Raw genomic sequence first — 17,920 nt, 5'->3', positions numbered from 1 at the left:
TTCCTAGGGAGGGTGGCTGGGTGGAGAAGTCACGGAAGGCATCCTGCCTGCGCTATACGTTGTCTGATATTTGAAAAGAAGTCTCTCGGGACATGAAGTAAGTAGGTGGTGTGTTTTCCAGGAGAGGGATATAAAACTCAGCCCAACCTGAGTTTGAAAGCATTTATTTCTGCTTGGGTAAAGAGCTAATTGGCCCCAGTCAATTTAATAAATAATTTTTTTAAAAGAGCGAATTGAATGAAAAAATAAACAAACGGATTTAACACACATTATACAGAATTACCTTTATTTGGTTGCAACCCTAACTTCATTTTCCTTAAAACAAATACTATTTCACTTTTACGTTTTTACATTCATGAAAGCAACACCACCACTGCAAAATTGCCCACATGCGATTAGGTACCTGATATATGCATTTTGATTTGTTACAAGTGATAGAAAAGATATATGCATTTTGATTTGTTACAAGTGATAGAAAAGATATATGCATTTTGATTTGTTACAAGTGGTGTCATCTCATTCAGAAAATATTCTCCTTAGAAACCTCATTTCATTTTGATTTCTTTAAAAGAGTTATAGCCAAGAGCTGTTTCAAAGGTTGACTCTTTGTCCTTTCACAAGCCGTCCTCGAAATCTCCAAATATCCTGGAAATAATGCCAAACAAAAGGAGTTCAGTTTGTCTCTTCAGCATAAAAGAAAGTAAATTTCTAGCATCTACAAATGGTTAAATGGGGGGCGGGGCGGGGGGACAACGACGTGGAAGCCTCCACAATAGTCATATCAGTTAAAAGATAAACCATATTCTGAGACTCCAATTTACTTGCCAACATCTAATATCATGTTAAACAATCTAAGGCAGGGAGTCCCCAAGCTGTCAGCCCTGTTGTACTGGGTCCCCTTGTTGATCACAGGTCCGCAGCCGGCTGATTATTATGCTCGGTCGCAGTACAAACAGTTCACTACCCATCTTCCTGCCTTCCGTTAGGTGGTTTGCCTGACTCATTTTGAGTCATCTACTCCTGATTAGGTCATAATCATGCCAATGATGCTATAGGTTATTGGTTTATTTGCTTTTTCTTTGTTCTTCATAAAACAATTCAGACTTTTAAATTTATTTCTTATTTCTTCCTTATTTTTGAGCAACCAACAAGGTATAGAGAGAAGAACGATTTTGGAATTCAACCTGACTCTGAAGTCTAGCTTGTGTCACGTAACAGGCCCACCTCTTGGACTATTTTCCCATTAGGAGCATGCAGCTCTAATGACTGCTGCATTGGATTTTGGTGAAGAAAATAAGAAAAAGAGTATGAAAATGCTTTTGTTTGTACCTTAAAAGAACTATAGAGCAAAAGTTTGTATTGTTATTGTAAATAAAGTTGATAAACTGTAACTTTGAAGGTAACTAAAATAAATACAGGAGGTAATTCATTTAGTGCAATAATGACAAACCTCAAACTGAATGTATACTTTTTTTCCTGCCTTAAAATTCAGGGTGTTGGACGGAAACCACAACTATGTTGACAAACTACGTTGCCTCTGTAAGCCATTTTACATACTGGACAAAGGAGAAGGACAATACTTTCTAGAATCTGCAAATGTGAGATCAGAGCATTTTCAGAGATGGGGTACATTCATAGGTCCTAAGGGGAGAAAGGAGTACAGGGCAAAGTAAGATTCTTGAGCTGGGAAGGTGTTCAGGAAATGATCCTGACAGACTGGTGTGTAGTGCTCTGCTCTGAACTGGAAGGCTCCGTCTGTGCGAGGGTCATGTCACCCTAGAGGAAATGCATGCATTTATGACTACCTAATGTAAATTTAAAACAGATCAGCTTCTGGTTCCCAGGCTAAAATGTACATAGTTTACAAAGCAAATATGTCTATTTGCCTTGACTGATAATTTTTCTATTGATCCTCATCAGCACTGAATGTCCACTAATTAAAAGCAAATAATTTACAAGTGATGTGTATGAACTAGGAAAGCATATGAAGTATCTCACACCTCTTATTGATAAGCATTAGCGATCTATCTCTGTACATGCAAACAAACACTTGCCTAAGAATTGCTTCCTGGGAGTCTTATTGGATTTCCAAATGTATAAATTTCTATTCTGTACAAATAAAGGAGGACTATGATTGCTAGTCCAAACCTTTAACTTTCCTTGTGTGCATTCAGGAGGTAGCCTGTTGTCCTTCATTTCCTGTCCTCTAAATATGTTTTCTATTTTCTATCCTATCTGACTGTCCTGGAACAAGGTAGCCTGCATACGCCAGGACAGCCCAAATTCACAGAGAAGCCAGCACGCCATCAGCTCCCCACACCGGGGAAGCAAGTACAAACTGAAATTCCATGGGCGTTCTTCATGGGTCCCAGCCACGTTTCTGCAAAGAGCTCTCACCACAAGCACTCTATACCCTCAAATTAAATCAACAAGGAGGATTAGTAAGCATCTGAAGAAAAGACAAAAACTGAGATCTTTATCTTGTCATTTCATACACATACCTTCAGGGAGACACCTTCTTTCACTCCATACAATTTTTCTGCTAACGACACAATTTCGTTCTCAATGTTTTCTTGACTGGTGCCCTTCACATCGATATAGTGGCAGTTGGCACTGGCAAAATGGCAGGAAATTGCCTGGGCAAAGTGAACCAATTAATATTAAGGGGTAAAATCCCATGTCAGTTATTCACTCAGCATTTGATTTCTAGATTGAAAGCTGTTCCATGGTGCCTTAAATCAGTCTCTTTGTGGCTCAGTAGTTTTTTCTCCTCCCAGCTAAAGGCTGCTTGAGAAATTACAAGAGATTTTTAACTAGCTGTGGTATTTATTTCCAAAAGGCATTTATAGGGCAGGGGATATAATTCCATTAAGTCAGAGGTCTTTAACTTTTTTTTTTTTAAATATATTTTATTGATATTTTACAGAGAGGAAGGGAGTGGGATAGAGAGCTAGAAACATCGATGAGAGAGAAACATCAATCAGCTGCCTCCTGCACACCTCCCACTGGGGATGTGCCCGCAACCAAGGTACATGCCCTTGACCGGAATCGAACCCGGGACCCTTCAGTCCGCAGGCTGACGCTCTATCCACTGAGCCAAACCGGTTTCGGCGAGGTCTTTAACTTTTTAACATTTGCTTTTTCTAAGGAGTAGATATCCCCAAATGCTAACAGGGAATATATTCCAGGGTTTTTCATCATCTTAGTCACAAAAGTTACTCAATGAAGTTTGTGATGGCTTGTTATTTCAATGGCCACAGATTATGGGCGGTGGGGGCGGGGGGAGAAGATACCTTACAAAGGAAAATAATACAACCCCCTCTTGAATCAAAAGGACATTTGAAGTCTGACAGTATATGATACCTGTCTTATTCTCTTATGAAGGCAAGTCAGAAGTTACTTGACCCTTCCCATTCTTGAAAAAGTTATAAACAGATCTGCTGCAAGGCACTACCTAAAACTCCCCTTCCCAGTCACAGGTTAGTTATCTTAAGGCGACCACACCTGTCAGAAGGACTTCCTACTTTGTCCCAAACATCACATTTCTAGGCAGTGTGGTCACAAACTCCATGTCCCATGTGAGAGCCCCAGTGCCATGCTGAGCCACACTGGACCCTGAGGCAAAGGGGGAAATGTGCATCCTTTATACATGCTTCTACGTATTTTTTAAAGGTTAGTGTTTTTCCAAACATTAAAGTAGTTGAAAAAATATTGAAAAGTTGCTAAGTCAGCATGTTAAACTCCTCATGTTTTGTACTGTGCAGCCTACACCCCGCTTGGCAGTGCTGAGGTCTGTGCTAGGGAACAGCCTGCCTGGTGAAGAACCTCCCACTGCAGCCACTCAGATTCACAATGTTGGCACTGTGCTCATCATGGATTTTTTTGCAGTGATTTTGATTTTTCAAAATATTATTGTAACAAATATTATTTAACTGGATTCTTTAGTTTTTTTAGTTGCTGCCCCTTAAATTTTGCCCCTGAAGAGAGTGCCTTCTCACCTCACCCTCATCCTGGCCCTGCTGAGCCCAGTGGAAATATGAATGAATGAAAGATGAAACCTGGCAATGAACCCTTTGCCTCAGGGAGACAACTGGGGTTGGCGTAACCAACGAACAGCCTCACTCAGCCCAAACAAGCCCCCGATATTTAGTACTGACAGTCATGTTACCAAGGGGGAAATGTGAGTCCACACCACAGTACTGCCAGGTGTGCTGAATTTTAGAGAAATGAAAAATTGCGAATTTATGAGAAATTTGTCAAGTTTTAATGTAAGCAATGAAATAATTAAGTTTAAAATCTCTAAGTCCTGGCTGGTTTGGCTCACTGGATAGAGCGTCGGTCTGCGGACTAAAGGGTCCCAGGTTCAATTCCTGTCAAGGGCACATGTCTGGGTTGTGGGCTAGATCCCCAGCCAATCAATGATTCTCTCTCTCATTGATGTTTCTATATCTCTCTCCCTCTCTCTTTTTCTCTGAAATCAATAAAAAAATATATATTTTTAAAATGCTCTAACACTGAGGGGTGAAAACAATGACTCCCTGCTAACTGATTTCTGGACAGCCAATTCAGAACCTTTTTTTTTTTTATCAATAATATTTTTCTCAATAGCAATGATACTATAAGCTTTTCTGTTACTTGGTTACTATGAGCTATATACCACATCCAAAACCTTTATTATTTCAGTGTGTCAGCAATGGTTTTTGCCTCCAAAGCACAGGCTGTCAGCTCCTAAGTAAGCTCTGGCTCTGAAGCAAATCATGAATGGGATCCTGAGGTTGCCCGTCTTCTTACTGATCTAAGCAAAAAAAAAGCATGAAATATATATCCTGGCAATTAAATTGGACTAAAGGCTAGTTTAGTTAAAAGTCACAAATCTTTTTTGTTGTTGTTAATCTTCACTCGAGGATATTTTTTCCAGTGATTTTTTTTTTTGAGAGAGAGAGTGAAGGGGAGGGAGGGTTGAGAGGAGAGAGAGAGAGAGAGAGAGAGAGAGAGAGAGAGAGAGGGGGGGAGATGGAGAGAGACACACACACACATCGTTGTTGAGAGAGACACATGGATTGGTTGCCTCCCACACATGCCCCAAACAGGGCCAGGGACCAAACTTGCAACCCAGGTACCTGTCCTTGACTGGGAATGGAACCCGTGACCCTTTGGTGCACAGGCCAATGCTCTAACCACTGAGCTACCAGCCACGGTAAAAGTGTCAAATCTTTTAAATTTCAATATATCTTGGCATTTTTGTGTTTGACCATTCATCTTTGAAAAGTGCTGTTAATGCATACCTTCCGGAATCCTTGAGTTCTGTTCTGACCAGATCCATGGATGAGCAAAGGATGAAAGAAAACGGTGTCTCCCTTCTCCATCACAAGGTGAACCCGGGAATTGTTTTCATCATAGTCCTGGATCCCGTGGAACATTATATTAACTCCCCCCTAGAACACAAAAGAGAGCCAAGTCTGTATTTGAGGAAGCCAGTGATTAATAAACTTTATAGATCATCAGGAAAAGCAAAGGTACTCTAAGTTCTTCCAAGAGGAGATAAATAAGTTAGATTCTTTTAAAAAATGTAACTGTGCAAAAGCTTGTCAGATGTCTGGTTTTTAAAAGTCACCTGTTGATGCTAGAATCACAGATTTTTTTTTGACCAAATAAAAACTTTGGAATTTCCTCCTACCCTTTGTTACTGAATAATGAGTGAAGCTCTAGGTCAGCTTTGCATTTTTCGGTTAATGCAGGAGAACTTTCCAGCCCGAACCCATCATCGTTCTTTCTCAGCATGATAGTCTCCTCACCTGGAACTTTGCATAAATCATTCTCCTATGATTCAGGAGTATCTCTGAGAAACTATTCTCCAAAACTAGGGGAGAAAAAATGTTCAATTTTTCTGAGCTCATGTCTCGTCCAGAGTAAAGAAAGAAGAATCGCAAATTATAACACTATTTGTTTATAACTGTTTCCAAAGTTAGCTATTGCTTTAGGGCAGTGGTCAGCAAACTGCGGCTCTGTTGACTAATGTGTTGCCGACCACTGGACTAGACTAAATGTTAGTTGGGAGCTGTGAGGATTAGGCAGTTGTGACATATTGTGTGCAAAGAGGTAAAGGGAAGTATATGACAGTGGTCGGCAAACTCATTAGTCAACAGAGCGGCAAACTGCGGCTCACAAGTCGCATGTGGCTCGCGAGCCGCGGTTTGCCGACCACTGCTTTAGGGAAAGGTTATGTCTTTATTAAAAACTACAGTGAGAAGTGATTTAAAGTTTACAAGCCTTTATGAGGGGTGGGGCTGCTGCTCCAGGGTAGAGGCAGCATCCCATCTCCCCTCCTAAGACTGAACTCCGTTAGGACTTTGATCCAGTGCACTTCTCTCCTGGCCGGGTGGATATGCCCCAAGCTAAGCCAAACTGACCTCCCATTTCAGCCACTGAGATTCAAATCTGAGCAGAGGATGGAAGAGACCAGACATAGTCAGGGTTCAACTGCCCATACCAGGTGCCCCAACCCATTCTTCCCGCCAAGCTACAACACCCACTTTCCAGCCCATCAGGCCTAGCCAGCCTTCCAGGGACTCAGCAAGACCCTGCGGCTCTCCAAAACTCCCCTTTGCTTGCACCAAACCTTCCCTAAACCTCACCTTAATTGACAAATCTCACAATTTCAGATTTTATATCAAAATCCAGACTCTTTTTTTTTTTTTTTTTTACTTAGCACTAATCATCAGTGCACCAAAGTCTCACTAAGACAGAAGTCTTTAAAGCTATATTCTCTTTACTTCCTACAGGACCACATTCATTCTTCCTGCCTTAATAACAGGTGCTCTTCCCATTCTGACCATCATTATGGGGCTGCAAGATGTACTGCCTTACATGTAAAGCACGAAGTCTCCTCTATGGTTTCCCTGCCTCTGGACTCCTACATCTTCAATACATCCTGTGCCGCACCCCAAGATTATTGGTCTCGAAGAACCAGATTGGTATCATCACTTCTGAGCTCAAAAGCATTTAACTGTCCTTCAGCATCAACAGTTGAATCAGTCAACCATGGGACAGCCACGCAATGGAATACTGCTCCATCCTCCCCAGAGCTTCTGCTGGTCTCTCCAGCTGGAAGATGAGCCCTCCCTCTTTTTCACTCCCAGAGCCATCAATCCCTGTGTAAGAATTACTTGGCGCTTGGCACATGCATCTGGTCGTGCAATGTGTATGTCTTACCTTTGCAAATTAGGCTCTATAATCTCAGATCCTACAGCACCTACCAAAGTTCCCCAGGTTGATTGGCTTTCAAACCCTTGTTGAAAGTGCAAAAATGAGTACTTTTCTAACATCCTTGAATTTTCCCTGATTAGGATTCCAAATCCTAGACCAATGTTTGGCTGTGAGAGGAAATGCCATCTCATGGGTAAAGCTCTTTATGTAGAGTGATGGGAAATTAAAACAACGAAAGATTCTGATCAAGGCTCAGCTGCTAAGCAGACCTACCTCCCACTGGGGATAATCGTGCGGCTTCAGGGTGCCTTTGTGTGTGCCTGGGAGCACCACCAGACAGCCGTTGTTCCGGTCAATGTGCTCCATGGCTGTCCAAGCGCAAACAATGCTATTGCTGGGCCTGAAGGGGAAGTAGTGCAGATCCTGGTGCAGGGGATGGCGGGATGTCTTCTTGCCTGAAAGGGAACCTGCTGTTAGAAGACGCTCAGAATTCTTCTCTTCTGCCAGAAAAACCAGAATAGTGACCAATGCAAAACCAAACAAATGAAACAATGTCCTAGATTCTAGATAATCTGCCTCAGGCGATAAGCACCAAATTGGAATATCAAATCAACACAGGGACTCCAGATCCTCTACTTTTTTCTGGGTTTCGGGTAGCCAAGTACTCACACTATTTTCTAGCAAGTCATACATATGTCATCATCTCTATTGTGCTTTATTCCTTTCTAACTCTGGTTTGGGCACAGGGCCTAGTGTTAAAAAACAAAGTTTAATTAATTACATTGAAGAGAGTGGTCAACTTTGAGGTCCCTGATAGTCTGCAAACATTTTTTAATTAGCTAACTAAATAAAAAAGCCCCTAAGAGGTTTCCTCACCAAACTAGAAGCATTTGGTATATAATCACTGTGCAGAATCAGAGATGCCATGACCACGTTTACATTTACATTTCGCCCTGGTTTTGCTCTCTGAATCTGATTCCCCAGGCCCCCTGATCTCTCCAGGCAAGACATCTAGGGAGGAGACTTGGTGATGTTGAGCTACAGGCCTGTCACATAAGCCTCTCCCAGCCCTCGAGGAAGAAAAAGTAGAAAAGATGAAAAGATCTCTGATGGCCAATTTACTACTGCTGGTATAGCAAAATTTCTCAGCGTGGCCCAACAGCCATCTGCATAAGAATATCAGGGGATGGTAAATAAAATGCAGATTCCTGAGTACTACCATCTAAATTAGTTTCTCAGGAAGTAAGGTTTTAGAAGCTATATTTTAGAAAGCAAAATAAATTTTAAGAACAACTGTAGTATGTGATTTATAAAAATAGTTTAAATTTTGTTAATAATAATAATAATAAAGGTGAAATTCACACTATCACAGGTGAGGATGGTTAAATAAAGCTTAGAAATGTTGAATAATAGGAGCTTATGTGATATAAACAGTTGTTTATTAACCTGAATTTTTAAGAATCCTGCCATCTGAAAATCCAGCGGTAATAACCCTACAGTTAATATATGAAATCACTATTATACTAAATGTTGTTATGATATAAGCTATTTTGAATTAAAGTACTGTAAAAAACAAAATTCAAGTGGGTAAATTTAAATATCTAATTGGCTGTATTGAATGACTTACGAACTGAGCAGCATTCAATGCAGCAGATAGAAGGAGCTCGGAGGGGCTGTGCCAAATGGAAGGCTTTGGTAGGCAGATGGTGGAGGGAGAAGGAAGTTACTAGAGAAGAGGACTGTTCAGGCAGTTCTTTTAGGGGAGGGGCAGGGGGACTATTGGGCGGATGACCTCACTAGTGCTGACCAGGAAAACCCAGATTGACCAGTTAAGATTTCATTCCTGGGAGGAACTGAAATGCAATGTGGTTAGGTATTAAGGCTTAGCGTGCGGATGTGGGCCAGCACAAGGGATTCCATTTTAGGCCTGTTGTCTCTCTTTTAACAGTACACATACTCACTTATGCAAAGTGTAGCATTTATAGACATGGCTATAGTCAGAACATCAACCTTACGTATTTAATAAAACATGTTTTCCTTCCCCTGAACAAATAAGAGCCCTTTACCAGAATCAGGAGGTTTGTTTATCAGCATGGTATGCATGGCCATAATGTTGGGTCCAGTGAAGCACTCCACATATTTCAGAATCTAAAGGAAATGTGGGGGGAGGGGGAAGAGTTCATGAGAAATCAGATGCACAAGCAAGTGGGACAAAGTACAACTATCTTTATGAGAACCAAGATGACAAATAGTTTAAAAAAGCCAATCTCACAATATTGCAAACAAAGCCTGAAAAAGTGAGCACTTGGAAATCACTGGAAATTTCTAACACTCTGAATTAACAGGCTTTTCGGAGCCTATTGGAAACTTAACCACTTTTTCTACAAGAGAGATAGAAGTTTCTATGAGAGACCAACTGGGAAGGACAGGTATACCCTTCTTTCAATCAAAGCTGATGACAGTTGCCCAGTGAGAAGCTAGCTTCCTCCTCCTTCATGGAGACTGTGCATGGGTAGGGACCATGACCGGACCCAACCCACATGCAGCTGTCATGAGGAGCCCAAAGGAAAGGAGAACAGCGGCTCAGAGGACCCTCACAGTCAGTGTGACCATTCACTCAGCTCTTTACTGAGGTCTGTGAACCAGGCAGAGTGACAGGAAACGGGACACAACAGTGAGCTGCCCCACAGAGTTTATATTATAGTCTGGTGGGAAGAAAGATGTTAAAACAAATGATGACACGGGCAGTTGTGGTTGAGACACATGCTATGAAGAATAAGTCGCAATGAGAGCATGTGACGGGGAGAGCTGAATTAGTCACAGGCTCCAGCAGCTGGGGTGTTGCCTCCAGCACCTAACCCTTTTGGGGAAGTGTGAAGTACAGAAAGGACTCAACCTTGAATGCCTACTACTTGCCAGGGGCTTTATGAAATAAGCCAAATTAAGCCTCACAGTAATCCCTGAAAATTAATGTCCCTGCTAAATAATAATCCTTTAAAACAAATATCCCACATGAATAAGCCTGAGGCTGATAAATTGCCCAAGCTGGCAGAGTCAGCTACATGAAAAAGTTGATATTCAAACTCCAATTCTGTCTGACTCCAGAAAATGAAGCACATTTCACTGCTTCCTCGCTATTTGGTATCTTGTGTATAAGGAATCTATATATATAAAAGCCTAAGCAACCTTTACAGTGGAACAACCGGTTGCTATGACATGCACTGACCACCAGGGGAAAGACGCTCAATGCAGGAGCTGCCCCCGGCCGCAGGCCCTGATCGCCAATGGGCCTTGCTGGCCAAACTCCCAGTCCCTACTCCCAGCTGGCAGGCCCTAATCACCCAATCGGGGCCAAGCCCCTGGGCTGGGATGAAGAACCAGGGGTGGGTGGCGGTGGACGTGGCCCTTTCCCAGGGGGGCCGAGGGCCAGCTCCCTCCTCGTGGCCAGCGGCCAACCTCCCGAGTCCCTTCCCCTGTCCCTCCCCTCCGGCTGGCAAGCCCCGATCGGCCCACCGCGGTGGTGGTTGGCCCCTCCTCCTGGCCCAGCAGGCCCTGATCAAGATCGGGGCCTGCCAGCCAGCCTCCCAATCACCCGCCCTGGCTGGCAGGTCCCAATTGTGCCCAATCAGGGCCGGGCCTGGGCTGGGCTGGGAAACTGGGGGTGGGTGGTGGAGGACACAGGCAGCAAGGGAAGGAGAAGGCGGGAAGGTGGGGAACTGTGCAGTGGCGATGGGGGCATCAAGGGAAGGAGGCGGGGAGGCAGGGAGGTGGGGAACCTGATCATCCCTGATCGCCAGCCAGACGTAGGGACCCCACCTGTGCACGAATTTCGTACTCATTTGGAATTATTTTGAGTATGAGGAATAAGCCTGAGGAGTCAGGCCTGATCCTTGTTTTTTATAAAGCCTGTTGTTTTTCTGTTTATTTTTCACTTAGGTCATTCAAAAGCCATCCTCACCATTTTTGCCGTACTTTCCCAATATAGTTAGCTAATAATTCTTTAACTCCTTTTAACTTAGTCTTATCCTGATTAATAATATCCTCGAGATCATGGGTTAGATGTGCTGGTTATTTTTCAATACACATTAAACTAGATAGCTATTAAAATATTCCATACCTTCTAAAAATTATTGCATGAACCACCAGAGACATGGTTTATACTTTAGAAATGTAGGAAACCTGAAAATCCTGATAATGCTTCATTTACCACAGGTGGCCTCCAATCTTGAGCTTTTCATCCTTAAACCACCCACAGAGCTTCCATGTCCATCACATAACATGAGGTTGAGATGAACGGATGGTCCAGAAGGGCCACTTCCCCTCTGGCCACCAACGCATGGGGCTGGACACCACAGATCTGTACAATCTTTCTTTATGAGTCAAATTCTCTAACAGCCCTTGGGTTATAATTTCTAATAAGTACTATATGTAATGTCTCCTTTAAAACCATTCTAAATGGATGGTTCATGAACTGTGGTACATGTGTGCAGTGGAATAATGCACAGTAGTTTTAAAAATATAAGTAGATCCAGAGATACTAATGGAAAGATGTCTAAGACCTATCAGAAATTGGAAAAACAAGGTAACAACCAGTATGTTCCCATGTTATAAGGTGGGGGCATACAAATATGCTTGCATATACACAAAATAATTCGAGATGAGTACATAAGAAAGCTGAGCAGTGAAGAAGGCTATGGGTGGGAGACTTTACTTTTCATTTTATGCCCCTCTGGACTACTTGGATATTTTCATAAGTATGAATTGCTCTTAAAGAATAATAATTATTTTAAAAACTAGTTTAAATTTAAAATCAAACTCACAGTTCTGCTGACCAGCCTCATAAAACAAAACAAAACAAAAAATAAATGAATTTAAACTGAATAGCTTCAGCAATTTCACCCTTTGATACGCTTATATCAAGTCTTTAACACAGAATTCCTTCCCTTCTCAACCAAAGGTAATTAGCAAACTCTACAGTGGGGTTTCTCAATCAGGGCATTACTGACAGTTGGGGCTGAATAATCATTTGTCTCGGGGAGGGGGTTATTTTGTGCATTATAGGATCCTAGAGCCCCATTAGCATCATCCTGGCTTCTACACCTTAGAAGCCAATAGCACACCATCCCTCCTCGTTCACGTGTGATGACCAAACATGTCTCCAGACATTGCAAATACCATCATCTCCCATGGAGAACCACTGCTCTAGGACCACATCAGAAAGGAGCTAGGTAAAGTAAAAAGAACAGATTTCGGAGGCAAGCATGCAAATGGGCTATTAGCTTAGAGGAAAAAATATTCAAGGTCTTGTACCTCAGGGAGAGTGCAGTATCTGAAGAGTTCCTCATCTTCTTGGAAATCTTGGGCCTTGGTAATCACTCTTTCACTTGGAGCACATTCTGACTTCGCAATGGTCACATCTTTCATTAACATTAATCCAGCTGGTTTTACCTCTTGTCTGCAGAGTCTTTCAAACTCATTCCTAGAAAATTAAGTTGGCAAATGATGTCCTTACTGCTGGCTCCAAGCACCTGCCTGAGTCTGTTCTGGGAAAAATTCACAGATTGGGGTGGAGGGCATTCCCTCTGCACTAAGTTGGCCTCCAGCCCCAGGTTGAGTAATTCTGATGGAAAGGAGGAAAAAATGGCCAACTCAGAAGTCCCTGCCTCCTAACTGTGAGGCTGGAATTCACTACCAGAATTCAAATACTCCTTAGCTTAGAAGACCATTTGAAGAAATACATGTGATTTGGTTACACCTCAAGAACAGCAAACACTTCTGTAGCACTAGCAGCACTTCAGGCCCTGTTCCAAGTCTTCTCTCAATATGTTTACCTTATTTAGTCCTAACAACAACTCTAGGTCATAAGTTCTATTATTATCCCCATTTTACAGATGTGGGGACAGAGACAATGGGAAGGGTAAGTAAATGGCCCCAGGACAAACAATGTTAAGTGGTGGGGCTAACATTAAAGCCAGCCAGTCTGGCTCCAGAGCCCAGTTTCCTAAGGAGCCAAATCACTAAACGTGCACAAGCTAATCTTACTATATTCCCATCACGTGCATAAAACATATACTTTCTGTAAAATAACAAATAGTTACCATACCTAAAGCGTTCGATATCAGCATCGGATACCAAATTTTTAATGACAAGAAACCCATTTTCTTCATAAAATTTTCTCTGTTCTAGGCTTAGAACATTATTATCCTGAGTATACCTAAAGGAGAAAAATACATCTTAATCACAAATCACAACCTAACAGTATGTATCAAGAACCCAAGAAATGCTGATACCCTTCCATCCAGCATTTCTATTTCAAAGACTTTAAGGAAGTAATATGAAAAAAAAAGTAAAGCTTTAAATCCAAAGCATTAATTACTGTCACAAAGAAATGAAAGAATTACCCTGACTGGTTTGGCTCAGTGGATAGAGCGTCGGCCTGCGGACTGAAGGGTCCCAGGTTCGATTCCCGTCAAGGGCATGTACCTTGGTTGCGGGCACATCCCCAGTGGGGAGTGTGCAAGAGGCAGCTGATCGATGTTTCTCTCTCATCGATGTTTCTAACTCTCTATCCCTCTCCCTTCCTCTCTGTAAAAAATCAATAAAATATATTTAAAAAAAAAAAAAAAAAAAAAAAAAAAAAAGAAATGAAAGAATTAACGAATTATATCATCTCCATTCAATGGGATATGACTCAGGCATTAAAAATAAGCAGCATATAATAGCAGGGACAATGCTTATTATAATAAAATATGATTAAATTTATAAAGCTAAGACACTTTATAAAAAAAGTGCAAAAATACAAAAAAATTTTAACAGTGATTACCTTTATGTAATGAAATTGTATATGATTTTTAAACATTCTATTTCTCTGACTTTAAATTTTGTTTTGTAATGAATAGGTATAATTTTTCAGATTGGCAATATATATATATATATATATATATATATATATATATATATTCAGAAAGGAGAAAAATATCAGAAAGGGCACAATCTGGTTATATATATTTAATCTTCACCCAAAGAGTGAGGATATTTTTTCCCATTGATTTTTAGAAAGAATGGAAGGGAGGAGGGAGGGCGGGAGAGAGAAACATTGATTGGTTGCCTCCCACATGAGTCTCGACCTGGGGACCTGGGGTAGGATGGGACCTGCCACTCAGGTACTTGTCCTGGACTGGGAATCGAACCCGAGACCCTCCAGTGTGCAGGCCTATGCTCTGACCACTGAGCAACTGCGGCCAGGGCAGATTTTATATTTTTAATTGTCTAGTTCATGCATTCTCCAAAGAAATCAAAATAACAAAATCCACATACATGTACTGTACAGCATATACACACACTCAAATCACCCAGTCCATTCCTCTAGTTGGAATTGTGGCTTTGTGAGAATACTCCTGGAGATCAGATGTTTTCTTTAAAGGTAACTTGAGATAAAGATGTTAGCTGATACATCCTATGACCATATGACAGGTGAATTTAAATAAGATATAGCATGCCTGAATATTAAACACCAGATTGCAACCTTTCTGATGTTTTTTTCCTTTCTGAATTTTAAAATACAAATAGAAAATTAAAGTCAGGATCTTTATGCCAAAACCGGTTTGGCTCAGTGGATAGAGCGTCGGCCTGCGGACTGAAGGGTCCCGGGTTCGATTCCGGTCAAGGGCATGTACCTTGGTTGCGGGCACATCCCCAGTGGGAGGTGTGCAGGAGGCAGCTGATCGATGTTTCTCTCTCATCGATGTTTCTGGCTCTCTATCCCTCTCCCTTCCTCTCTGTGAAATATCAATAAAATATATTTAAAAAAAAAAAAAAGTCAGGATCTTCAAAAATTTCCACAAGTGTTCTCATTAAAACAAGTCCTGGAAATGGAGGCTTTGCAGAATGAAATGTTACCAGGCAACAGGATATATTGGGTTTTATATCCTAGTTACCACTAGAAGAGCCTTTATATGCACTGTATGGTAAAAATTAAAATTAGATCTACTTACTGGAATTGAGGATGGAAACTGGCAGAAGAAACAGCCCCTGAAGTGGGGTGAGCTATCTAGGATGTGAATTAAGGCAAATAAAAATGTAGGAGTCAGACTTTTCTAGAAACGACAGTTTTTAGAAAACTGGATTGGCTCTCACATGGGCAGACTGATCCCAAACAGATATCAAACTGCTTATGTAGATAACCTCTGACAGTCACATACTGCTGCTTCCTCACTTCATTTCATTCCCACAGCCGCTGAGGAGCGGGCTGGAAGCTCTGAGATTAGTCCTGCCACTCAGAGCAGGGAACCTCGGCCTGGAGGGCTCAGCAGCTGGTCCAAGGTCACCCAACAGAAAATGGCTGAGCCAAGACTTGATCCACAACCTTTACGTCATAGCTTCCATCTATTTTATTCCACATGACTATTCCTTCCACTAAACTGAATGAATAAAAATTAAAGGGTCAATTCTGGAAGTAAGGAGAAACATGTGCTAGTCAAAAGAGGTATCTAATTTACTTGGAGTCCAGGCCAAAGTATTAGAAACAATTTGGCTAGTCATTTAAAAAACCTATAAAATAAGCAATGATTCCAAGAAAAGTATGATCCACACAGTCCAATATAATTTTAAATATCTTAAAGAACCAATAATTCATTCTAATTTTTTTCTCCAGTAACCATAGATTGTTGATTTAGCATCTATTGTTTCTTTTCTTCATTTTTAAAAATCATATCTTTAGTTTAAAGAGTTATTTTCAGAATGTCCCTTCTCGTAAACATGTTATTTTTAAATGACATCTTATATAACTGGAACAATGTTATAGTCCAAAAGAAAGGCAGGCCAGGAGTCAGAATTACTAGCTACTGTCTGTTTTTCATGTGGCAGAGAAGTTCATGACCTTTGTCAATTATTCTCAGAAAAAAATGTGATTGCCAGGACAGTTCAAAGGTCAACAGTCCAGTGCCAAAAAAAAAAAAAAAAGGGAATTACATGTGAAAACACTGAGTTCTGACCTTGACACTATTATAGCAAGAAACAGCAAGATCAGAATATCAAATTTCAAAGTAGTTACAGACTGGAGAGGAACCTCAATTTATTATATCTAGTATCAATATAGTAGTGATTCTCTCAATTGAGCAAGTGTCAGAAACAGCAAGTGGACCGACCCATCCTCAGGGATTTTGATTCCCTAGGTCTGAGATGAGCTTGAAAATCTACATTTCTAACTAGCTTCCATGTGGTGTTGAAGTCCCAGGACCACACTCTGACAAACATTGCTTTAGTTAAATGACCTTGGTCCAGAGTTTTAATCTCGCCCAGCTTCAAATTTCTCACCTGTAAAATGAGATTTTGTAATACCCTGGTTCCCTTCATCAGTCTATGGACGCGATTTTAAATGTACAGTGGTTCTGATACATCGCTGCTTGGAACTCAGCTGGAGAGCAATAGTGAAAGTAAAAGAAACAGCTAGTATAGTCATGAGATTTCAGGAACTGTCCTGGCAATCACATTTTTTTCTGAGAATAATTGATATACAGCCGGACAGAGGCGAATCAGGTCGTATTAAGGAGCAATCCCAGGCAGTTTTATAGGGAGCTTCCCAAAGTGCGCCCCGAAAGAGAACCCTCAATCTGAGCATCAAGTACAACTCTATAAAGGGATTTGATTTACGTGTCATATGCTGCAGTGACATCTTTCTGGACCCAACACCGCTGCGCACCCATTCCCTCCCGGATTAATTCTGATGCCGAATCCAGAGGCGGACCCAGGCGCCAAGTCCTTTTCCGGGAGACCGTGTGAACGCCTAGGGGTCGCAGCCCCGAGCTCAGCGAGAAGAGCTGAAGGCGCGACAGACAGGCGAGCTCCCTTCCCAGCACGGAGGGGCGGGTGTGTGCCCCGCGGAGACCCTGCCGCCCGCCTCGGCTCCTCCAGGCCGCTCTGCGCCCGGCCCCCGGGCGACTGCGCGGGGACGTTTCTAGGTGTCCGGGCAGCCGCGGAGGGCACGCGCGGCGCAGTTCAGAAAACGACCCCCTTGGTGACAAGCAGAGAGACAGCCTCGGGCCGGGGGCTGGAGTGACGCCACGTCGCCCCTTGCAGCCGGCACTGGCGCCTGGGGATGCGCCCTCCTCCTGCCCCCTGGCGCCGGGCGCCCGGAAAGGCTGTGCCCATCTCAGGGACCGGGGCGCGGAGGAAGAGGAAGAACCTACGCGGCCGGTCTGCGATCGCCCTTGAGGCCAACACCCTTCCAGCCCGAGCCCCGCGTAGCCCAAAGGATACGACGGCCCCGGCCGAGGGGCAGCCGAGGTGGCCCAGCACGACGCGCAGGCGAGAGGCAGCGCGCGCCCCGTCCATGGCAGCAGCGGGAAGGAAGGCGGCCGGACCGCGCCTCTGCTAGGCTTCTGCGAGCGGCCCCGCCTCCGGCCCCGAGGGGGCGCGGCCTGCGAGGGGCCCCTCCTCCTCAGCTTGAAGGTCACCCAATAAGAAATTGAACCGAAACGTGACGCACATTCTTAACTGCGTAGTTTCGGATATTTTGTTCCACGTGACTGTTCCTTCCACTAAGCTGCTGAAAGAATAAAAATTTATATGTTCAGCTCTGCAAGTAACAGGCTGTTAAAAGAGGCATTTAATTTCGGGGGAGTCCAGTCCCAAATATTAGAAGCTGGTCCTCAAAAAGGAAGAGCATTAAATAAATGACACAGAAATGTCTGATCCACACAGTCTAGTATAATTT

At 42.6% G+C, this 17,920-nt stretch overlaps 1 protein-coding gene across 1 annotated transcript; it reads right to left on the bottom strand.

The window, feature by feature from the left end:
* Positions 1 to 269: 269 nt before the first annotated feature.
* On the bottom strand, positions 270 to 17,752 carry PHYH (phytanoyl-CoA 2-hydroxylase). The gene is made up of 9 exons (XM_080659941.1): positions 17,464 to 17,752; positions 15,201 to 15,256; positions 13,310 to 13,420; positions 12,517 to 12,685; positions 9,273 to 9,354; positions 7,480 to 7,661; positions 5,286 to 5,435; positions 2,502 to 2,636; positions 270 to 645 (listed from the first exon to the last, which is right to left on the bottom strand). Exons 1-9 carry the CDS (start codon positions 17,536 to 17,538, stop codon positions 592 to 594), a joined length of 1,014 nt encoding a protein of 337 aa, XP_080516067.1. The 5' UTR covers positions 17,539 to 17,752; the 3' UTR covers positions 270 to 591.
* Between the last annotated feature and the right edge of the window lie 168 nt (positions 17,753 to 17,920).

Source organism: Plecotus auritus (assembly GCF_963455305.1).
Source record: "Plecotus auritus genome assembly, chromosome: 1".
Taxonomy (NCBI): Eukaryota; Metazoa; Chordata; class Mammalia; order Chiroptera; family Vespertilionidae; genus Plecotus; species Plecotus auritus.
This window is presented reverse-complemented; position numbering and strand designations above follow the sequence as displayed.